This window comes from Anolis carolinensis, chromosome 1, assembly GCF_035594765.1.
Source record: "Anolis carolinensis isolate JA03-04 chromosome 1, rAnoCar3.1.pri, whole genome shotgun sequence".
Classification (NCBI taxonomy): domain Eukaryota; kingdom Metazoa; phylum Chordata; class Lepidosauria; order Squamata; family Dactyloidae; genus Anolis; species Anolis carolinensis.
The window spans coordinates 333,186,752-333,212,097 of record NC_085841.1 but is presented as its reverse complement, the minus strand read 5'-3'; the positions used below and the strand labels follow the sequence as shown (position 1 = coordinate 333,212,097).

General features: G+C 42.3%; 3 protein-coding genes across 37 annotated transcripts in view; 1 reads left to right on the top strand and 2 right to left on the bottom strand.

Moving 5' to 3' along the window:
- nrxn3 (neurexin 3) overlaps nt 1-25,346 on the bottom strand; it is a 1,581,531-nt gene that overhangs the window by 770,121 nt on the left and 786,064 nt on the right. The window lies entirely within an intron of this gene.
- Nucleotides 1-25,346, bottom strand: part of LOC134295458 (uncharacterized) — a 411,762-nt gene that overhangs the window by 203,961 nt on the left and 182,455 nt on the right. The gene's annotated exons all lie outside the window — the stretch shown is intronic.
- LOC134295460 (uncharacterized) lies at nt 7,191-12,462 on the top strand. The gene is made up of 2 exons (XM_062968081.1): nt 7,191-8,954; nt 12,183-12,462. Exon 1 carries the CDS (start codon nt 7,407-7,409, stop codon nt 8,643-8,645), a length of 1,239 nt encoding a protein of 412 aa, XP_062824151.1. The 5' UTR covers nt 7,191-7,406; the 3' UTR covers nt 8,646-8,954; nt 12,183-12,462.

Genomic DNA, 25,346 nt, shown 5'->3' with positions numbered 1-25,346 from the left:
CGAAAAGGCACGCAGAGCAAGTAATAACTCTTAATTACTGAATTTAATCATTGTTTAAAAGGTTAGAGTTAAGAAGAATTAGACCGGGATGAAGATGAAACTGAATAAGCTTAATAGTTTTATGTTTGGATTACATTTGATCTTACGTATGTATTACTTTATGCATCTCTTCATGGTGGTCCAAGTGTATGAAAGAGGTTGTACAGACACTTTGCATGAAGCAATGAGAATTTTTTTTTAATTAGTAAGTGCTCTCATCTTTAGGATGATGGCAGGAAACATATACACTGATGATCAGAAATAAAAGGAGCCATTATCAGACACAGGACTTTATCCCACATCTCATTATCGCACAACTGCTGGCATCAAACAACGTGATGATTTGGTAGCGTGAGGTCCTGTGGCCATACTTCTGGGTGAAAGCTATAACCCTGCCCTCTGATTGTGCCCCTCTCTTGTTTTGTTTTGTTTTTTAAATAAAGATACTTTGCAGTTCTATGAAGTGAATTTTTTAAAAATTAAATCTTTCTTTTACAACGAGGGGAACCTGGGAGAGGAGAATGAGCCCATCTCCTGATATCACTGGCATATTACCACAGATGCACTTGGTAAGTTGGTCTATTGCAGGGGTAAGTTTACCATTTGGCAAAACAAGATAACCATCAAACTAGATAGGTTTTTGCAGTGTTGTGAGCAGGAGTTATTGCCGGATTTTGCACATTAACAGGAGGAGATGGCTTTGTCATGTGGAGGTGGCAGACCAGCAACAGATATTATATGGCATTGTGCAATAGCACGTATATCACAGGTAGAAAAAAAAACTAGCCAGAAATATTGCCAAGGTCTTAGCCAGGCTACCCTCTTAGAAGATAGAGATGTATGCCATCTGGACCATCTTATGCCTCGAGAACTAAACTATTGCCATTGGCTGTTGTGGGTATACCAGACTTTAAGGGAAAACATGCAACAAAACCATGAGCAGTCTTGTTCCCTGCCCTGCTGTCTCTTCATCCACCAATTGTTCAAAACCCTCAATTCTAAAAACTATAAGCAAGCTGTTCTTTGCCTGTTCCATCCTCTTGTCACTGATGCAGTAGCACAAAATCCAGACAGTGCTGTTCCCAGTGTTAACAGTAATTAGCATGTTTAACATATTAGTATGGTGGGAAACCTCATGCAGCTACAGGGGATTTGGGGGACTTTCATGAACATCTAGTTCACATCCATCATTACAGTTGAAGGCATTACAGTTGAAGACATACTCGACACATCTCTCTCCTCTCTCAGTCATGTTGCCTTTCCTTTGAATAGAACATGTGCCGTGCTCCAAAAATTGCCCTCAGGGCTCTTCTTTTCCATATCATGGGATGTTCATTTTCAGTGAATCTGTTTTGCAGATAGCTGTGGATTTAGGCTTCAGATGTGCTGTTAAAGCTTTTTACAAGCTTCTCCCTATCCTCCAGTGTTTAATCTTTGATCCTCCCATCCCTCTGTTATGACAGGCATTGCTGAGGTTTCCAGTGTAGATAGGATAGAGGTACCAATATAGCTATGCCTGATAATGATTTGAAGTGTTTAATATAAATCCAGCCTTAAAATCTGATTCATACAAGCAGTGACCCAATGTGGGTGGCTGATTGTAATGTAACAATGTGGGCAGAGCTCCACAGCACACTGCTCTTTTGAGTATATGGCTCCCTGGATGGAACAGGTACTATATTAGCCATGCCAATACCCATCCTTCAAAAACAGTAGCTGTTTTCGTGTAGTAACATCCTGCACAAATCACATGGGGACCCACCAACAGTATACCCCATGCAGTTTTACCCACATGATTCTACCCACAAGTGAATTTACAACACAGAAGACAAATGCCCAACACATTTTGACAAGCTGTTGTCTATGGCATTCATTTGAGGATGAAAAAATAGAACTCTAACACAGTACTTTGCAGAAAATGAAGAATTCATGGAGACATTGTATTTTGGAGTACGTTGTTCAAAGACATTGGGGATTTGAATTCCAATCAATACATGTAGCCATTGAGCTCCAGTTCAGGTTCATCTCCCATTGAAGCTCATCCCTTGTGTGTAAGCAGTACTGTATTATGAAAACTTGGATAGGACTTCTTCTGGAGATCAAAAACTTGGTTCTACATAATAGCAGATCTTATATAGCATATTGCTCTTCCATATATGTGCTGTTTCCATTGGATAAGAGCCAGTATTTTGAAAGATTAACAGTGGGTTATGTTTGTTGTCGAAGGCTTTCATGGCTGGGATCACAGGGTTGTTGTGTGTTTTCCAGACAGTATGGCCAAGTTCCAGAAGTATTCTCTCTTAATGTTTTGCCCACATCTATGGCAGGCATCCTCAGAGGTTGTGAGGTATACACATACCTCACAACCTCTGATGATGCCTGCCATAGAGGATGCCTGCCATTTACAACTTATGGGGTAGCTACTAAACTGACAGGAGCAAAGCAGAATGTTTATTACTACAGTATATGTGAAATGCTGTGGTACAAAGTTCAAATTCCACATTATATCAAGCATAGACGTCATTGGCTTCTTTGAATTTAAGCAAAAGCTCCACTAGGAAATCATGAGGAAACAAATATTATTGTCTATACATAATGACCATCCCTTTATAAACCATAGTCTATGAAGACAGAATCCTATAATGACCTCAACAGAAAACTGTGGCTTAATGTTGGTTTACTAACTGGGATCATAAACCACAGTTTAGTCTTGGTTTTGTTTTGTGTTCAGTAAAGCCACTTTTGCCCAGATGTACAATATTTGAAACTCTGGCTTATTTTAAATTATAAAAATGACTGTATGAGGAAATGACATGTGGGTCTCATGTCTGTTCCTAGATTCATAAACTATAGTTTATGGGTTGAGAATCATGATATCTGAAGATGGCCAAGCAGATGAATTGTAGTCCAGAAAAAGTAGCAAACTCATTTAACTAGCAAATCAGGAAACATAGAGATGGCAGTGAGTCAATAGGAAATGTTATTCTACTATACTGTACCTATTATTTAGTTTTGGGTGTACTTGATGTTCCCATTTTAGTCCAGACAATAATTCAGTTTTTATTGCTCTAAAACCAGTCTCACTATTTTTAGGACATATTTGCTCTGCGTGGTTCTTTTTATACACATGTATAAGCCTTGACATTTATGTCCATGAATTTAAATTCAAGAGCTGAATTGACATAATTGGTAACATTGCATTCATTTTATAACTTTTCCTGATTTAAATTTGTGTTCTGTTGTCTGTTTGAGTCTACTATGTACTATTTATTCAGGCTAAATGTACACACACTTAACTTATAAATTTGTAGGTGGAAAATTGGATTAATGATGTCCCAGACACAGGGAGCAATATTAACATCATTTGAATGAAGAATTAAGCTGTTGCTTTTCCCCCCATCTCTTTGGAGGATTTGCGTATGAGTCACTAGGTCATGAGATGATCTCATGATATATTATGCCCAATCAAGATTTTATCAGGTCTCAAGGTGCTCTGAAGATTATTTTGGATGAAAAGCAGCCTATATATTGAATAAATAATTAGTCAGGTACGAATGAAGAATGAATTAAAAATCTAATGAACAAACCCAACAGCCAGACTTAAGCTGTGAAGCTGTCACCAGCTTAAAATCAAACGTTAGAATAAGATCAGACTATGCAGGTGGAAAAGCCTGGAAAAAAAGAACAATCAAATAAGCACAAGAATAGACTGGATGAGTTGGTAACATCTTTTGGCATATTTTCAGACATAAACGTGTTTCTTGTATGTTTCCTTGTTAATCTGAAACTTAACATTTGATTGAAATGATAGAACAATATAGTTTGAAGAAACCCCAAGGGCCATTCAGTCCAACCCCGACATACAAGAATACACAATTAAAGCACTCTCAACAAATGGCCATCCAGCCTCTTTTTAAAAACTTCCAGAGAAAGAGACTAAAAACCTTATCACATTAGTTGTGAGATTTGCCACAGATTGTAGCAAATTTTCACGGCGGAGGATGGGGGAAACCCATTACTCCATGCCCCACATCACCTGGCTTCCCTCTTACCCCACCCCACATGGGGAAGCATCCATCGCCCAGCTTGCACCCATTGTTGCCAATGCAACATGGGAAGCCTCTTGTGTAGCCATGGTGGGGGCTTCCCATGTTGCATTGGCCTGTCTGATGAGGTTGGCCCCACACTCTGAGGCAACATATTTCAATGTTAAACAACATCAGAAGAGAAGAATGTTAGAAAAGCAAAATCCAAACCAATTCGTTACTCCTATCGCTGATGTCTAGGAGAGCTGTGAATCGGAGCCTTTGCTCAAGTCCATGCAATATAATAATTCCCACTTAGTCAAGGACAAGAAGCTCTGAAATGGGAGTTATGGGTCATGGCATCTCGCTCCTCATCAACCTATCTCTTGAAAGGTGTTCTGCCCCATCACCCTTATGATTAATTATTAAAAAGCAATGCTCAATCCTAGGATCTGTTCCTCAATGGCTAGGACTCATCAACATTCCACACGAGCCTACTGGGCACCATGCCAGCTTTCCCTGAGCTGTCACCTTCGCAGAGCTTCATTTAACTGAAATCAAAGCAGGCAGTGCAGAAACCATCCAGAGACATGTCAGCCGTGAGTCAGATGGGCCTTTCCAACAAAGAGGGCTCCCCTCAATCATTTCTCAGAGAACGGTGCTTCCCTCTGCCCTTCAACACAGCAATTCCACCCCTCTGAAGAATCTTGGGAAACTCTTTGCTATTAATTCATTCCTTCATTTGTCAACAGAAAAGCTGCTAAATTGCTACCTTGTGCAAATTTACATAAAATTACCAATGATACTGTGCAAATGGCAAAGAGAATTGTAGCAACATTGTAGTGGTACTCAGAAAGTGCATTTTAGGCTGTTGAATGGAGCCCCCAGTGGTGTAGTGGATTAAAGCCTTGTGACTTGAAGGTTGGGTTGCTGATCTGAAAGCTGCCAGGCTCGAATCCCACCCAGGGAGAGCATGGACGAGCTCCCTCTATCAGCTCCAGCTCCATGCAGGGACATGAGAGAAGCCTCCCACAAGGATGATAAAAACATCAAAATATCCGGGCGTCCCCTGGGCAACGTCCTTGCAGATGGCCAATTCTCTCACACCAGAAGCGACTTGCAGTTTCTCAAGTCACTCCTGACATGAAAAAATAAAAGAAAAGAAAGGCTGTTGAATGGGGATCTTCCTTACACATGACAGGGAAGAGAGAGAAGAATGAAGAGATAAGGTCTTATAGTAGTGTTCCTAAGGACTAAAGAAGGTTTGAAAAGGAGTCTGCTTAGACATATGTTGTTAGTTTTTACGAAATTCAAATTAAGTTAATGTGTACAAATATCAGTGTTGTCACTGGGGTTGGTGTCGCCCAGTGCGAGAATGCATGGTGTCACCCAGTTGAACTCCCCTGTTAACAGACCATATCACAATATTGTAGCCAAAATACCAGAAAATTGGACAAAATCTACAACTATAAAAATTCAGAAGCACAAAATAAATGTGCCCTTGTAGCATATGCAGATGAAACCATGTGTTTCAAAGTGTCATTGTAACTGGGTGATAGTGACATCTCTGACCAAAGATCATGCATATTGGAAAGTTAAAAAAGTAACTCAGCATAGAATGTTTGTTCTGTGTGTATATTGATGCAATATATGTAAGCACCTCTGTGCTATTTTATGGTACCAGTTAAATTCTAGATATAGATAACATCCAAATAATTGCCCTAATATTATCTGTGAGACCTACTCTGTGGCTTTCCTTGAGCAACCAATTTCAGCTACCGATTGTTGACCATAGCATTTGGATCTGATAATAAATCATGGACTAATATGGGCAAACATTTGCATTTGAACCTGGGAAACTTTATGCTGAAAACACTTGCTCAACCTTTAACATTCAGGGCAGCCTTGACCAAGCAATTTTCCCCTTAGATCTAGATCATTAACATTCAAACAAATAATAATAATCTATTTTAAAGGTTACTTGAAGCTGTAATTGTGCATATCTACATACAATTACGCTGCAATCAATGGGAGAGGAATTCAAAGGTCCTGATAAGGTAATTACTATTCATGACAACAGCCCACAATTTCCAATGAGCCCGAGGCTGAATCAAGTCCCATTTCCATCATCTGACTGAAATGATTTGAACATCTAGAGTTGGCTCTGCTGTTAATCAAAATGATAGATATTGAGGACCAGCAGTGGTACCCCTCTAGGTGTTTTTCTCTGCTACAAGATAGAGTTTTGTGTCCCACTCTCTCCTGTAGTACCTAACCTATCCTGCTGCCCTCTGTTACAATCAATAATATTGAATTTACTGAACTGGAAGTCCAGTTCACCTCTGTACACAAAAATATGGGGAATGTTTTTACTTTTACCCTACCACCACCAATTGTATATCAGTACATGATGGAATAATGTGACCTACTTATTGCAATGGATTATATACCAAACATATGACGGCGCTCCATGCAGTCATGCTGGCCACATGACCTTGGAGGTGTCTACGGACAACGCCGGCTCTTGGGCTTAGAAATGGAGATGAGCACCAACCCCCAGAGTCAGACATGACTGGACTTAACATCAGGGGAAACCTTTACCTTTTTATATACCAAACAAAAGATGAACAAGCTGAAAGCAATGTCCCTTTATGTGGGAATGCATAGATTATGTGAGGATTTAAGAAAGTTTCAATTTGAGTGCATGAAGAGGAAGTTCTATAGAATCTATAAGACCAAATGTCTGCTCCACACAGTTCTGCTCCACATAGCTTATTTGAACAGCACAACACTAAACTATGATGAAACAATAGGGGGAAGAAAAGTGGCAGACACTTCTCCCTGTGGGATGGAGCCAGTGGTGAGCTGGGCGATGCAGGAAATGAGGCAATGGGCTCTCCACTTCCCCTGCCGGGACTCCACTGATGTGCATCACAAATCCAATAGCCAATGTGATAAGGTCCTGGTGTCTTAATCTTCAATCTGTGCATTCCATGTAGACTACTAAATTTCATACACATTGATAGCATAACTGTTGCTGAGAAGCATGAGTGAAAACCGACTATTGAGCTCATGTCTATCTGTTTGGATGCCATGCAAAGAAAACACAGGATTGTAAACTTTTGGTGTCAGAACCCTGCTACTAGAGCCTGGATGTGGCTCTGAGTTTCAGGGTCACTGACATTGATAAGACACCTGCGTCCCAGGACTCGGAGGAGAAACGGCTGATGGACTTGGCGGGGAATTTGCGCGGGGTTTTACTGAGCGGGAAGAGACTGTTCAAATGAGGGGGAGGGTATATAAAGGAGGGTTGGCCGGAGCCTCCCATTCTTGGCTTTTCTGATGTTCATGTTTCCTACAGTAAAAGTTCCTGGTGATACCACAGAGAGTCTCGTGTGTTCATTCAGGAGCGGCTGTGGTGAGCTGACACTAAGCCAAGAATACGGACACCATCCCGCTGTAGCGGTGAGGTGTAACATGCAAGTGGAGGATGAAGAGCTCTTGGGCGCCGGAGGAGGAAGGTCGGAAAGGGCCACTCCCGAGACGGACGCTGAGTTCCACCAGCTGGCGGCCCTGGCGTCATCCACCGCTTATGCCCAGCCAAATGGGGTAACCCAGAGGCGCGGAGTGGTGCGGGGAGATAGCACCGGAGGAGAGGAAGGTTCACCTTCCCCAGGCCCGCAAAAGATGGTGTTTCTGGAGGAGAGGATGTCGGCGATGGAGACCACCCTGGCAGTGATGTCGAGGGCGATGGAGCGCCTGGCGGTTTTGGCGGAGCCGGAGCGAGGAAGGGAACTCCGGGCTAGCTCAATGTGGGACGTGAGCATGGGAAGCAGCCAGGGCTTTGCAGACCTCCCAGCACCGAAGGGAAGGGAAATGCGAAAGGAGCCCGGTGCCCGGCCCAAGATCCAAACGAGCCTGACGCGGGTGGAGGAGAGTGACGACGAAGGGGAAAAGCCTCCGAGAATCCCGGCTACGCTCCCAACTGAGACCCTGGTGCCCCTGGCGAATGCCGGGCGTGGCACAGGACAAAGGGAAGCAGCAGCGGGGCCCACTGGCCCGCAAGGGGGCTTGCGACGGGCGGAGAATTGGGGATTGCCACCACAGGGACCCCTACCGAGACGAGAGGAACTAAGGATCGAGTTTGGGGGAGAGTCCTCTGAACTGGATTTTTTCCTGACCACGGTGAGGGGCTATATGGAGGACAATGCCCACACTTTTAGAACGGAATCCAGCCGGGTACGGGCCATTGGTGCAGTGTTGAAGAGGGGAGCGGCCAGCTGGTACGTTCAACTACACGCGCGGCGCGACCCATGTCTGGGGTCACTCCGACGCTTTATGGGGGCCCTGGAGACCCGTTTCCGAGATCCACTGGAGCAGATCCGGGCGAGGGAGGAGTTGAAGACCGTCTCCCAGGGGCAGAGGTCGGTATCTGAGTATGCGGAGGAGTTCCAATGCCTCGCTGAAAAGGTGCCGGAATGGTCTGCAGTGACAAAGATAGAACTCTTCAAAGAGGGGCTCAGGCGGGAGATCCTCTCCTGGGCGGTGCATCGTGATGAGCCTGACACACTGCGCGGATAGATTCAGCTGGCGGGGCGCATCGAGACATCGCTGGCCCAGGCGAGGAGGCACCGAGGAGGGCTACAGCAGCGGCCGCAGATGAAAGAGGGGAGCCGGAAGGAGGGATCAACCCCAGCCGGGAGGAGAACGGAGCCGACAGGGAACGTGAGCACCAGCAGGAGGGGCTGCTTCGTGTGCGGCCGTTTGGGCCACAGGGCTGCCGAGTGCTGGCAGAGAAAAGGGGAAGGCGGAGGCCCGCCCAAACCAAGAGCCGTGGCAGGGAAACGCGCCGAGGAAGAACCACCGATGAGGCACCACTCGGGGGGGTTGGTAAGTCAGGACAAAGCCATGATAGTGGTCCCCATTCAGCTGGAAAGTGGCAGCAAACAAGCAACCTGCAAAGCATTTGTGGATTGTGGATGTTCCAGGAACATCATCTCCCCTGAATTAGCCGAGGGATTGGGATGCGAAAGAACGAACCTAGAATCCCCAATAGCTTTTTCGCAGTTGGACGGATCCACAGCATCGGGATCATTAGCTAAGTACAGTGCCGAAGATGTAAAGTGTAAGATAGGGAGTTGGGAAGGAAAGGTGTCATTTGTGATATCACAAATAGCCAGCTATAATGTTATACTAGGCATGCCATGGCTGGGGCAGGCCAACCCGCAAATCAACTGGGAGGATAAGAGCATGATCTTCAGGATGAAGTTGGAAGGAGGGAGCCAGGAAGTGGAAAGGGAGCCGGGGAAAAGGGGGGAGGAAGACTCTATCAGGATAGCAGAACTGGCAGATAAATTACCCCCAGAGTATCGGGATTTTGTGGACGTATTTGATGAGAAGGAAGCAGACAGTTTCCCACCGAAGCGGAGAGTTGAAGTGAAGATAGAGCTAGTCCCAGGAGCAGAGCTTCCTAAGGCAAAAATATACCCAATGTCGGCTAGGGAAAAGGAGGAACTGAGAAAATACATTGATAAAAACCTAGCGAGGGGTTTCATAGAGCCTTCAAATTCCCCTCTAGGGGCGCCTGTGTTGTTCAGGCGCAAAAAGGACCAAACGCTGAGGCTCTGCATCGACTACAGGGGCCTGAATGCAATCAGTTCTGGAAATAAATACCCCCTACCTTTAGTGAAGGACTTGATCGCCCAGTTATCGGAGGGACAGATATTCACTAAATTGGACTTAATTGAAGCGTACCATAAATTGCAGATTAAACCAGAGGACAGGTGGAAGACGGCCTTCTCCTGTGCATTCGGATTATTCAATTATCGTGTGCTCCCTTTCGGTTTATGCGGCGGAGGCGCCGCGTTCATGCAATTAATCAACGAAGTGTTGCATCCATTGTTGTACAAGGGAGTCTTTGTTTTTTTAGATGACATATTGTTAGTATCTCGGACTAAGGAGCAACACATAGAACTAGTCAGGGAAGTCCTGCAAAAGTTGAGAGAAGCAAAACTGTATGCGAAGCTTGCCAAGTGCGAGTTCAATAAAGACCAGATAGACTTTCTGGGGTATAGGATTTCCTCCCAGGGAGTGGCGATGGACCCTGCGAAGGTAGAAGACGTGAGGGGGTGGGAAGCCCCCAAAACACGGAAGCAGCTGCAATCCTTCCTAGGGTTCGCAAACTTCTATAGAACATTTATCAAGGACTTTGCGCGCCTCACTTTGCCATTAACGGATTTGTTAAAGACTAAAGGTAGGGGAGAAACAGCCAAAGTGAAGGCCCCAGGGGCCAAACTGACCTGGACAATAGAATGCCAGGAAGCTTTCGAAGCCCTTAAAAAGCGTTTTACTGAGGAGCCTGTCCTACAGCACCCTGATATGTCTAAAGCCTTTGTATTACATTGCGATGCGTCAGACCGGGCATATGGGGCAGTTCTGCTACAGAAAGACGAGGGGGGGAACCTGAAGCCATGTGGCTATCTGTCAAAAAAGTTTAGCGATACAGAAAAAAACTGGCCGATTTGGGAGAGAGAAGCCTTAGCGATTCTAAAAGCACTAGAGTGCTGGAGACACTTCCTGGAAGGAAGTGGAACACCGTTTGAGGTGTGGACTGACCATAGAAATTTACAGTATCTAAGATCCCCTCGTAAACTATCAGCGAAGCAAATTAGATGGGCCCAATATTTCAGCCGTTTTGATTTCAGACTCAGATTCTTCCAGGGGAAACATAATATACTCGCTGACGCTCTCTCTCGGATGCCTCAGCACGGGGGAGGAATTCAGGAATCTGAAGGGAGTATTTTTCTTGATAAGCAATGGGGCCTGGCAGTACTAACTCGAGCACAAGCGGCCAAAGAAAACAAACGTACTGCCATTTCCACGGGGGGAGGAGAAATATGGGAGGAAGAGTTGAAGCGAGCGTATGGAATGGACAAATGGTTACAAACAAACAAAGAAAAGGGAGAATTGTGTGGGGATTTGGTGTTTGTAAATAAGAAATTGTATATTCCTGAATGTTTAAGACGAGAAATGTTAAGGAAGTACCATGATAACAAGGGTGCGGGTCATCTAGGCCCCACCAGGACTATTAAACTGTTGGCCAAACAATGCTGGTGGCCCGGAATGAGGAAAGACGCCAGGGGATACGTCACGCAGTGTGAATTATGTGCAGAGGGAAAAACACCACCGGGGAAGCCCCAGGGGCTATTGCAGAAGGTGGTGGAGCCCATGAGGCCATGGGAATGCGTAGCCATGGATTTTGTAGGCGAACTACCCCCCAGCAGAGGCCACAGATACATTTGGACAATATTGGACCTATTCTCAAAACAGGCACACTTTGTGGCTCTGCCAAAACTCCCTTCAGCTGAAAAACTTGCTGATTTGTATGTGAAGCATGTATATCGCCTACATGGGTGTCCCGACAAGATAATTAGTGACCGGGGAGTCCAATTTACTGCAAAATTTTGGGGAAAATTCTTACAGCTGTTAGGAGCAGAAAGGAACCTGAGCTCGGCCTTTCATCCCGCGACCAACGGGGGGGTCGAACGTACCCAACAGACACTGTGCCAATTCTTAAGGATGTACACCAATTATAGACAGGATGATTGGGCGGACCTTCTTCCGTTTGCTGAGATGGCTTTTAACGGGGCCGTACATTCGGCCACAGGTCGTGCCCCATTCGAAATAGTATACGGACAGGAGGTGGCACCTTTCCCCAGGCTACCCGAGTGGAAGGAAGGGGAGGGCCAGACCGACGAGGAATGGCCGGCCAAAATCAAGCAAGGGTGGCAAACCGTGGTAGAGGCATTGCGGGAAACACAAAAGAAGTACAAGCTCTTTGCGGATCGTAGGCGCCGAGAGGGGGACAAATTGGGCGAAGGAGATCTGGTTTGGCTGAGCACAAAAAACCTGAAATTGGGGTTCCCATCCAAGAAATTGGCTCCACGCTATATAGGGCCATTCAGGGTAGCAAAAAGAATAAACGAAGTGACCTATGAGCTGAGGCTACCAAAGGACCTAGGAAAGGTACACCCGGTATTCCATTGCAGCCTGTTAAAAAAGTATAAAGGAACTCTGGACAGCGGAGAACAATAGTTGTGTTTAATCTTTTCCTTCCAGGACGAAGGGGAGGAGGACGCCATGTCAGAACCCTGCTACTAGAGCCTGGATGTGGCTCTGAGTTTCAGGGTCACTGACATTGATAAGACACCTGCGTCCCAGGACTCGGAGGAGAAACGGCTGCTGGACTTGGCGGGGAATTTGCGCGGGGTTTTACTGAGCGGGAAGAGACTGTTCAAATGAGGGGGAGGGTATATAAAGGAGGGTTGGCCGGAGCCTCCCATTCTTGGCTTTTCTGATGTTCATGTTTCCTACAGTAAAAGTTCCTGGTGATACCACAGAGAGTCTCGTGTGTTCATTCAGGAGCGGCTGTGGTGAGCTGACATTTTGGTATGATCTAACTTCATTCATCCCAAGCTCTTGTAGGAATGCATAGATTTGTGGCTATGCATCAGTGTACCCAGTCTTGGCAAACTATTACTGGCGTTTCAGAACAGGAAAAAATATGTATTTCAAAAATGATCAAAAGCCATCCTAGGAAAAGGAGTGGCTTCCAGTTCTTAAACCAAGCAGGCAGCTAATATGTATTACATAATATAGAGAGAACCCTGTCTTCTGTCAAAAGGAAAGGAATAAATTATTTTCCCTTAATGGAGTTTTCTTTTCAATCAATTTCCTTTCAGGCTTGATTTAAGAGGATGCCCCTTCAGAACATCCAGGTGGGGACTCGAGGACAATCCCTCCCACATCAAGGAAGAAAATTGTGAGAAGGCAAGCCTGCAGAGTTCAGTCTAAATGCTGGCCCTATGCCTTGGGGTTCTGCTCTGCCTCATCTCCATTGAAGGTCTATGTCAACAGCCTCAAGGCAGAACTGGAAAAAAATGAAACAAGCTTCTTTGAGTCCTAGTATAACAAATGTATGCAACTTGCCACACATAAAGTTAAACAACACGTATCAAACATGACAAGTAGCACATGAAAACCTTGATATATTTGTTTTTTGTAATAGATGGAGAATGTAAAGAGAGGGGATAAGTCAAACTCTTATGTCCTAAAACATGTCTGGCAGTTTGTGTTTCTCTTGGTGGATTACATATTTTGTAGGCCTATCATAAATATATCACTAGTAAGCACAAAGTAAGTATGTTTTACAGCTGCATCCCATTCTTCTAGATCAGGACAATTCAGTTATAATCTCACAGGAACCTGATAGGGGCTACTCTCCCCACTGAGCTTCATGACTAAGTACAGTTTGGGATCTTGGGACCTAAAGGATCATCTCCCATCAAAGATTGTCTGCAGAACAAGCCCTTCTCCCATCAGTGAGATGTTGGAAAAAATGGAAGGAGCTTCTTCAGCTGTGGAACATCAACTGAGGAGGGTATCTCTCTTGGATGCATGAATGCCAATCTTTGTCCAGGGTCAACTCATTACATGGCTTTTTATTAAAAGTGTTGGGTCTAATTAATTTTCATGTCTACATGGTTTTAGACTTCTCTGCCCTTTAAGGTGTTTTAACTTTTTGTCTTGTTTAGTATGTTTTTGTCCAACTATTTCTTTGATTTTTTTGGATTTTTTTTCTTATTCTGATATTTGTATACTAGAGTCCGTGCTAAATGATGGGCTATAAATAATTTAATATATGAAAAAAAGATAAAATAATTCTTCCAGTTCATCAAACTTTATTTTTTTTATTTATATCCCACCCCATCTCCCCATGGGGATTCAGAACGACTCAGTTCTCACCTTTGCACCCTTTATAGAGCAAAGCCACCAGTTTTTATTGTTCAGGTTATGCTGTTATTGTGTGTGACTGTCCTATTGACATTTTCCAACCCAGAGGTTCCTGCATATCAGTAGCAAATAGTCTCTTTCTCCCTTTTTCCATTTTTATGTTTTTTCTTTTTTGTAGGAGGAAAGATACACACACACACACACACACACACACACACACACACACACACACATATATATATATATATATATATATATAGGCCATTGTTTCCGAATATAGCCTTCCAAAGTTATTCTTCTAAATCAATATTTAGGGACATAAATAAATGGCCTGATTTCCCAAAGTTGTTAGGTATTGCTCAGAGTGACTAGAGGCTCATTGCTTTTGAAATTCAGGCTGCTTATTTAGTTGCCTTAATATAGATCCAGGAGACTAATGCTAGGTACCTATTTTTGACAATCCTAGCTGATATTATTACTGGCTAAATTCTCTCTAAACAAAGAGAGACTTGCTACAATCCATCATAAGTAAGTGGCATATTTTCTTTTTGGCTAAAATAGGCCAAAACCCAGCAGCGCTTTAGATAGACTACACCATTTGGCTATGGAAGAAGCCTGTTGAAAATATTTCCCTAAATATGAGCCAGTTCCATTTCACAGTCCAGAATGCCTATGTGTGCTTGTCAGCAATTCCTTTCAAGAAATAACAGGATGACTGGAAGTCAACAGGAAGGTATATAATATACACCAACATAGGGAGTCCCCGGTGGCACAGTGGGTTAAACCACTGTGCTGCTGAACTTGCTGACTGAAAGGTTGGCGGTTCGAATCCGGGGAGCAGGTTGAGTTCCCGCTGTTAGCTCCAGCTTCTGCCAACCTAGCAGTTTGAAAACATGCAAATGTGAGTAGATCAATAGATACTGCTCTGGTGGGAAGGTTCTTACTTCATTTATTTATTTTATTTATTTATTTACAGTATTTATATTCCGCCCTTCTCACCCTGAAGGGGACTCAGGGCGGATCACATTGCACACATATAGGCAAACATTCAATGCCATAACATAGAATAGAGACAGAGACAGGCCGGCCTCGAACTCATGACCACTTGGTCAGAGTGATTTGTTGCAGCTGGCTGCTAACTAGCCAGCATCACAGCCCAGCCACATGACTTTGGAGGTGTCTATGGACAACGCTGGCTCTTTGGCTTAGAAATGGAGATGAGCACCAACCCAAAGAATCGGACACAACTAGACTTAATGTCAGGGGAAAACTGACTGGCACAACCTGGGGATCACAACATGACACAGTGAAGACATCTGCCCTTGCGCTTTGCTACTTCGCTGCTGAATACGCATGCCCAGTGTGGAATACATCTCACCACGTTAAAACAGTGGATGTGGTTCTTAATGAGACATGCCACATTATCACAGGATGTCTACGTCCTACACCACTGGAGAAATTATACTGCTTAGCTGGCATTGCACCATCTGACATCCTCCAGGAAGTAGCAGCCAACAATGAAAGGACCAAAGCATTGACATCTCAGACCCATCGCTTGTTTGAATATTAGCCAGGACGCCTACGCCTTAAATCAAGAAATAGCTTTCTAAGATCTACAGAGATACTTGCAGGAATACCTCAGCAAGCGAGAGTCCAAAAGTGGCAGGCTAAAACCTGGAACCTTAATCAGTGTCTGACGCCGGATGAGAAACTCCCCCCAGGCACACAGAAGACTGGGAAACTTGGAAGGTGCTGAACAGACTGCATTCTGGCACCATGAGATGCAGAGTCAACCTTAAGAAATGGGGCTACAAAGTGGCGTCCGCAACATGCAACTGTGAATAAGAGCAAACCACAGACCACCTACTGCAATGCATTCTATATGCACAATGGAGGACCTTCTAACAGCAACACCAGAGGCACTCCAAGTGGCCAACTACTGGGCAAAAGACATTTAGTATTAATGCCAAGGCTTTTTTCTTTAAAAAAATCTCTATTTGCAAATCCATTACAACTTGTACCCTTGGTTCGCTTCTGACATAAAAAATAAAAGGGGAAAACGTTTACCTTTATTTTTATAAACTAACATTTCCAAGGTAAAAACTGAGACATGAATGTCCAAAGCATGCCCATTAGTTATTAATGAAGAAGAGCACACAAAATAAGCGAGGCTGCAGCAGTTTGTTTTTGCCTGCGTCTATTTGGAAGGGAAAGATTCCCTCCCCTCCCTGCTGAGTTAATTCAGTGCAATCTCCTTTTGCACTTATTATTTATTTATTTATTTATTTATACCCTGCCACCATCTCCCCACGGGGACTCGGGGCAGCTTACATGGGGCAGAGGCCCAAACAACATGAGGACAAAATAAATGACAACATAATACAAATCATAATATAAAAAGATAAAACAGTAATACAATATGAAACAAGAGTATTATAACAGTCAAAACCAGTCAATTAAAACAACAACTTAGTACTCAGGGCTTTATATAATGCAGTTCAATGCCAACTTGAGGCTGTGGTTGCCAAAAAAAAAATGCATACCAGCAATGATTTAAAGGGTATAAAATGCATTTTTAAAGTCTCAAAAAAAGTCAGAGTTCAGCCAAAAACTACACTACATCAGATGCCAGTGTATTTGAGATCCAGGGATTAGTTGGCTCCACAAAATGTGGGGTGCATTGTTGACCCCCCCCCCCCCCCCCCGCTGAAATACCATAAAGGATGCTAAACAGGTACTGCTGAAAATACCCCAACTTGGTCTGTAAGGTAAGGATCTCATCACATTGATAAGACGCAGCATTGTGATTTGCCAGTCTCCGTGGGGAATCTGGGTGGCATCGGGGCAATCCCAGTGTCCTGGCCATCAGCCAGCACTTTCTCATTCCATGTGGGATAGCAACACCAGTCTACTGAAGCACTGTTGTGCCTTCATGTTGACAGCATCAGTTTCCCACCACGCTACTGCTCCAGTTTGCCTGCGGAGCCCCATTGGAAGTCACCCTATGTTGTATGATGGCTGGCATGGGGCTCTAAGGGTGAACTGGGGTGCCCCTTGTTATAAGGCTGCAAGTAAAGTAAGCTGAGCCCAAAAGGGAAATGCAGGAAGAGGGAAGAGACACTGAGCGTGCACCTGCACTGTATTTCTAATGAAGTTTGACACCACTCTAACTATCATGACTCAATGCTATGGAATCATGAGTGTTATAGTTTGGTGAGGCACCAGCACTCTTTGGCAGATAAGGTTAATGACCTTGGAAAACTCCCAGGATTCTGTAGCACTGAGCCATGGAAGTAAAAGTGGTGTCAAACTTCACTAACTCTACAGTATAGATGCACCCTGAGACATTTTAAGGGCAGCTGAAAACGTAGGATAACAGAGAACAAATTTGAACTGTCCCTGCCATACTGGAGCAGCTGAATTCATAATTGAGTAGTATTGCAGCACTCTCCGCTCCCATACCTTAAGAGATAAAAAACATGACATGTGTGCCCAAGAAACATAAAAGTATCATAGTGATTGCAAAAGTCATTAATGAGGATGAACACACAAGTTAGGAGAAGCTGCAGCAGTTTGCTTTTACTTGAGCCTTTTGGGAATAGCAGTAGAGAATCTACTGGGAATACTGTACTCCTCCTCTCCTCTTCTTGGCACTGAATGAATTGGCTGCGAACTACTTTTTCTAACTCAGTTTGCAGCAAAGATAAGAGGGAAAAGTGAGAAAAAGAGACAGGGATGGAGACAGGGACAGGGAGGGAGGGAGAGGGAGAGGGAGAGGGAGAACAGATGATAAGGGAAAAAGTGGCATTCTGCAACTGGCCAGCACTGGATAACCCTTCTGCAAAAAGCTTTCCAAGGTAAAACCAGCACTTCACCCCAAATATATATTTATTCTCATAAGTCTCTAACAAACCTACAAGAAAACTGTAGTTAGGTTAAGCTTTCATTAGATAAAAGATCCATTTAAAAATAGCTTGCAAAGAAGCAGTACATAATTAACTGATATATTTTTAAAAGGTAATCAACTGTTTATAGAATCCAACCGCCTGCTTCATGCAATGGTTTATAATAATCTCTAACACCTTCTCCAGATGTATCTTACAGCCATCTGTGACACATGCTGCTCTTCTCTACAACATAGTTATAATAGCTATGAAATCATTCATTAACTCTTGGTAAAATATTGATCAGTAAACTCTTACAAACTCTTCATAAAGATCCATAGATTTGACCTGCACTGTGATGAATCCATGGGCTCTTGGTGGGAGGCTTGGAGAACTCATCACTCCATGCCCTGCATTGCATGAATTGGCTTACCCCATGTCCCATGGGGGGAAGTGTCTCTGCCCGGCTTCCTTCCATTGCTGATAAGGCAACATGGAGAAGGCTTTCATGTCGCCATGATGGCAGGGTGATCGGCTTCCTCTCCTCTTTCAGCATGAAGCCTAGCCAGAAGTGCCTGTGTGTCATCTAATGGGCTCTGTGCTGAAAGTGGAGGGGAAGCAGCGTATAACGGGCAAATCGGCCTGCCTGATGAGGTGGTTAGTGTTAAGCATGACTCTCTAAGACCAGGATGAAAGCACTTAATATCAGGTGAAAATAAAAGACCAATTTACACATGCAAAGGGAAGGCAGCCATATGCAATCTAGCATCAAGCAGCAGATATGGTCTGGTATAGGCTGCACGGTGTAGTTTATTCTGTATTGTGTATATGACTGTCTTCCCTTTGTATGGGTGTAGGACCTTAATATGTATGTTCTAGGTTCAAATTCTAACTCCACAAAGGTTCAGATAGTGTCCCCAAGTAATTTAACTCCTCTATGGCAGTGAAAGATGTTCAAGAACTGCAATGAGGATACAAAAAATAAAGAACAGCCCCTGTCACTAGTGACGGTCAACAGTACCTGACATAGGTAAAGCTGTTTTTGCTCCTAGGATAGATATATGCACACCTATTGTTTTCTTTCCCTGCAGCAATCTATATTATCTCTACCTACTTAGTTGATGTCTTTTAATGATACCCAAAATCACTCCATCTCATTCCCAGGCTAGTTTTGGACTAGATTTCGTATCTCCCAGACTCCTGGTTGTGTCTTTCAGCTCCTACACACTGCAACCAGTGGAAGAAGCAATTTATTAAATTGGCATACCTTTCTTAAAAAGAGAGAGAAGGGGGAGATGCTAAGCTGAGGTATTGTGGGCAAAGAGTTTGTACTGCCACAAACTGTTCTGATTCATGCCTCTGGAGTGTATAAACCGAGTTTGTCTGTTTCCACAGCTGTCAGTCTAGAGAGAAAAATCCATCCATGAATCTTGGCAGCAATACAGTCTGTGAACTCCCCCAGAGCATTGATTTGCATAGCAAAATACCCCAGGAATTATGGAGTAGGACTTACTTTTGAGATTAAAACCTCAATCCCATAAACCCATGGGCATGTGTGCACACAGATACCCTGAGAATATTAGCACAAATGAATGTAGTAGGATTTTTTAAAGGATTGTTGTGTGATTTCCAAGGGACATAAAGGGAAATGCAAGAGAACTAACACACCTCCACATCCTTCAAACTCTTTGGTTTCAGTGAGTGAAGGTCTGATTGTCCCCAGAGGCTTTCCCCATCAATGTTGGAGCTCCATATTTATGAAGCTCATTTTCTCTTTTCATTAGCTCTTATCACTCTTTCTCTGTTGCTGGAAGTATTTCTTTCCCCATTGTTCAGGGAGCCATACAGCAGGCAGTGGTTGTTGTAGTCTTTATTGTAATGAAATTAAATGTATTCTTTTCTTCTGTTCCATTGTTTTCCCTGCTATTCTAACAGATCTGTACCTTGAACACTCTTGCAAACCATTGCTCAAATGAAAATACGTATTACACATGAAATGAGACCAATTCTTCTATTATTTTCAGCAGGGAAGTTTCCTGTTAAATGAATATTTCTCAAGAACTGAAGAGAAAGTGAGAGCCAGCGGGAAAAATACTGGAAGTAGCAATGCCATTACTGACACTGGATTCACTAATTGAAAGCCAGGCACAGAAACTTCAGTACAGGACTGACTATTCTTCATGTTCAATCAATATTTGATGGTGAACATTCAACAGCATATTTTATCTAACAGGACTTGATAGATGATGTGCAATCATGGTTTGATAGTTTCCTGAAGCTAGTAGCTTATTATATGGTTTCATATGGCCTATCACAACAGTAAAGTTACACCAACATGCCAAAATCATTTGCATTTGGAAATGAAAATGTCATATTCAAAATGGAACTTTTCTTTAATATTTGCAAATATTGAATGGCCTGCACAGTTCACATAAATAGAGATGCAATGGAGTTACCCTATCTACTGTTCCCCACTACATATGAATGTTGAGAATAGTTCTGCTTGATAAATCCAAAAAGTATGTTTAATCCAGTATCCAGTTTTCCCCAGAAGCCAGCCAAATACCTCTGGGAAACCTAAACAGAACATCAGAGAACTACCCCTCTTCCACTGTTATTCTCCCGCAGCTGTACTCAAGGGCAGGCTGTCTTTGATCCTTTGTAAAAAGCATAAAATCATCTTGCCTAAAGATTCCATTTTAAAAGTCATCTTAGGTTCAGACTAGATAATAGGACATTTGAAGTTTTCCCTAAAATGGTGAAAGACATATGTCATCATACATGCTTTTCCTCAGTTGCATGTGCTGTATTTAGCATACTTGATACATGAATTTGGTTTCTTAAGAACATATCTCTAAGAAAAATCTGTTGTAAAAGAGAAAGGAGGTAATCGTACAAATATATTTCTCTTGAAGTCTAGCTTCACCCAAAGCTGTTGCCCATCCCCATACCCCATAGTAGTGAATTGCATAGTTTGAATGAAAACTTTCTGAAAAACTCTCTTGAATGTCAAGAGATTAGATTCTCAGGATGTTTCCAATATTTCCGAGTTCCTATTCTAGGCCAAGGAATACTTGGTAGAATGGACAGTTGATATCTTTTGAGATTCATGTCCAGAACTCCCAGTCAACATGGCCAATGGTCGGGGTTATAGGAGTTGTGGTCCAAAAGAATTCAAGGTCATCTCATTGCCTAACTCTGTGGAGAAATTATATTATTGTTTCGAATATTTGCAAATATTGGATGGCATGTGCAGTTCATATTAATGGAGACACAATCAAGCTATCCCATCTCTCTGTGGGATACAGAGTTAAAGAAGAAGGGATTGAGATTTGAATAAGACTCATGAATTGATTTGCACCCTGGAGATATCTGAAAATATATGTAAAAAAACACATGCATCTCAGATAGTCTTAACATTAAGTTTCCTTAATATTTGCAGTCCTGTATTTTGCATCTTTTCAAACATTAGAACACAAAGGGTCTTGTTCCCTCCTCAATCCCATCCTTTCCAGGAAGACAACTAGGACCAGAATTTGCCTGTTGTTAGCTTTTTTAGCTGTCTAATCAGGTATTGCATTTCATAAAATATTTATCGTAATAAAGACTAAGAGTATCTGACAGACTAGGGCAGATTAAAATGTCTTAATCATTCTGACCTTTACCACACATTTATCTCCTTGACGAAAAATGCAGCTGACCTTTTCTAGGCACAGATAGCATAGCTTATTGTGGGATTCCACTTAAGCAGGTCTCTGAAAATTCAGCACAGCCACTGCGAGTGACCCACTTCACTCCTGCTTGGACTGAAAGGATGAAAAACTTTTCAACTTGTCTTAAATAACTTACAAAATGATGAAATGGTGGAGGAAGTTAGGTATTTTCAGTAACCAAACCCTCAACTAAAGGCTTGTTTTTTCAGATTCTGAAATTCTGTATTATGCAACAGCTGGAAAGAGTGGTACAGTGTTTTCCCCTACAAACAATGCAAAAATTGCATGGAAAATCCTCTGCATTTAAATACACGTTCTCTCACTGATAAGCAGTTCTTTCCAAAGCAGCAGGATATTTTCAAAAACTGGTATAGCAACATCCCTCCCAGTTTCTATCAAGATTTATTTTTATCTAGGTATACCTAAATGGAGAAAATATATCCAAAGATGAAAAACATGTGGTTTTCCAAATGTTGATAGACTGCAATACTCATCATCTCTGCCTACAGTGACTATTTTCTACCTTCTTTCAGTATGAAAGAAGACATTCACAGAGTGATACGGGCTAGAAATGGTTTGCCAAAAATGCACAAGAAACGATATGATTATAATGCCTTCTCTAATATGGAACAACAAAGGTCTCAACAGGAAAAGGGCAGGTCAGACATACTGTGCAACCAGACTAACTCCTCCAAATAGTTCTAAGTATATTTGCAATGAATCCACATCCACTAACTCAGGAGAGACAGATGCTATTGCAATTTAAAGAAAAAACTGGTATAATCTCTCAGGGTGCCAAAATGATGGTTGTTTTATGAGTATAAAAAGTCCACACTCAGGCTTCTGACATGTTGAAGATAACCTAACCAGCTTGTTTTCTGTTGCTCCAGAGACTAGGACATAGATCAATGGATTAAAAAAATAGAAAAAGAGGTTCCATCTAAACATTACAATATACTTCCTGATGGTAAGATCTTTCTAAAGTGGAATATACTGCCTCTGAGAGTGGTGGAGTTCCCTTCTTCTGAGGTTTTCAAGCAGAGTCTGGGTGGCCATGTCAAAAGTGTTTTGACTGAGCTTTCCTGCATGGTAGCTGGTTGGACTGGATGGTCCTTGAGGTCGCTTCCAACTCTGTGATTCGATATAGCCTCCTCAAAAGACCTCAAAATCACACGCAGGTGGAAACACATAAAAAGGACTTTTTACTGTTTAAAAATGATATTTTGAGTTAGAGATGTGTCTCTTTTGTGGATTTCACTGAGTGCTTCCCAGTTTTAATTTCTTTGGCTATTACAAAATCTTTCTTCTAAAGAGACAAGGATCCCTTATCTGGAAATCTAAAATCCACACTACTCCAAATTGTCCATAAGGGTGTCTCAGATAGTGACTACTTTGCATTCTGATGGTTTACTCCTAGATAATCTCTTTCCCAAAATATAGAAAACAAGAGCTTCTCCTGCCCATCCTAATTCTTACATGTAGAGATTCTCCTTAGATGGCCGCCAGGAAGAGAAGTATGGGTGTAAATGTGCATGTGGTTATGTGGATGGGTATATGTGCCGATGTGAAATGTATATATGAGTGAGAGTGTGTGGGTTTGAGAGAGAGATAATATGGGAAGATGTGAAGAATGTATACATGTATTAGAAATGTCTATGAGTATGGGGAATATATTTGTGAATAGAGGAATAGCTGAGGTGAAATAAAGAAGTTGCCCCACCCAGTGTTTGCGCTAGCCAACCACTGCACATATGTGGCCCACAACTTTAAGAAAGTTCCCCACCGCATTTTGGTGATTATGAATTACTCACAAATATCTCACATTTACAATTACTTCAAGAGAATAAGCAAAGCTCCATTAGCATGTTTTCTCCTTATATTTTAATTTTAACTATTTCTGCATTCTTCTTGCAGAAACCCATATTCCTTGAGTCATTGAGAAGACATCTCTTGCAAAGCTCTCAGCAGAAGAGGCTCAAGGAGAGGTCAGTATATGATGAGAAATGAATACACACACATACACATTTCATAATAACCTGAAGCTGATTTGCATATTAATTAAAACACTTTACATAAATCTAAAAAAATGTAAGGGATTCTCTCGGGACTTCCAGGAGTGGAAACAAATTATTTACTTCTGACATCTAAAAGCATTGATATCTAGCAAGAAGATCCACTATTGTTCAGAGAATCTCTCTTCTGTATAGGTGGCCTAGTTTTTTTTTTTTAAGCAAGCACCACTTTCCAAGGGAAAAAAGTTCAATATGTTGGAGACATTTTGATTTTTTAGTTCAGATACAAAAGCTCTGGATGGATAAGAATAATTAATTAAGCACATTTAACCTGCAATCCTGCATTCATTTTCCTGGGTATCAGTATCAATAGCATCTACCATGGAATGTGAATGAACAAGATTTCACCATTAGTAAAAACAAATAAAATGACAAAAATAAATAAATAATACTAAAATATGTAAATATCAGAAAGACACAGTTTTGATTGTTTCTTCGAGGAATGAGAATTTCACTCTTCTGGGAGTGACTATGGTTGGTATCACCGAGGGCAAGGCAAGGCAGGGCAGGGAGCAACATCTTATCTTCAATAGCCACTTCCCAGCTTGGAGAGAGTAGATCTTCTGTTTGCTAAACTTCAAAACTCTTTCTTCAAACCTATCAAAGTGGAATTGGCAACATACAATGACAATCGCTGTGCTTGTGAAAGAATTAGTTATGCAACCACAATACTTGCCAGATGTTTTGCTTGTAATCGTGAGGGTTAGAAGTTCATTTTCTGTCACTTCTTTTTTTAACCCATTCTTCCAAAGAGGATGAGGTGGCTGTTTAGATGTTATGAATGCTAAAATTGGCTGTAATTCTCAGATGTGGTTAGTGTGAGAATGGTTTTGATAGTTAAAGACAAAAGGGGCTTTCAATTCAATACACTGCCAGGGATGAGGATCTATAAATCACAGAGCCTTCATCTTATGAATCAAGTGAATGATCAGGTCCAGAGAAGTTATCCATTTGATGGAGATGATAAAGGATCTCGGGATAATGTGCAAGGAAATATTCTACCAGAATCCTTTGTGGTATATTAGATGAGAGATTTAATTTCTCCCACATGGATAATTTTAAATTGACTCAGTTTCTTAAAATGAAAGGATGGAGCCTTCTGGACATGCTCAAGCAGCTACATCCTTGGAGATTTCCATTATGTTGAGACTGAACAGAATTTCAGCCAAGGTCTCAAATTAACCTCCCCAACCCCCCAATCCACTAGAACAGTGATTCTTAAACTGTGAGTTCCAATTCCAATCCTAAATGGGGTTTAGCTCAATGTTGGGCTGCAAAAAAATTTGCAACAGTAAAAGGTTACTGAGCACCAACTAGTGGCTGTTTACGACATTTAAACGAATTTGTTTGCAAGAACATTCAGTGTTTACAGTGGACTCAGAAAATGCTTTAGCTGTACTTCATAAAAAGGAAAACCAGTCTGTTTAACAAGCCTTGCAAACGCTGATTTACTATCAGTGAATGTTTGATTTTTATCCCTATTTTATATACCAGTATACCTGAGATCATTTAAATGTTTCTCAAGCAGAAAGGGGTCATAAGGAAAAAGGTTTAAGAAGCCCTGCAGTAGAAAACATTGGCTGTCTGCTGGCTTTTATCCACCAGATCCATTCTGTGGTTTGCAGAATTTAACAACTTGCAGGTTTAATAGCATTTTGGCAAAAGTAACACTGGAAGCCACAGGAAGGTTATGCGAGCCAGAGATATTTAAATCCATATCTAATTGAGGAAGAACTTCATTCCAAAGTGACAAGTCACGAGCTTTAACCAAAAGGTTTTGCTCAAAGTGAAAAGGTTGTGTCACTCGATTTCTAGTTTGTC

Excerpts from the sequence above, each read along its gene's own strand:
- LOC134295460 (XM_062968081.1), top strand. The coding sequence starts at position 7,407 with ATGTTCATGTTTCCTACAGTAAAAGTTCCTGGTGATACCACAGAGAGT.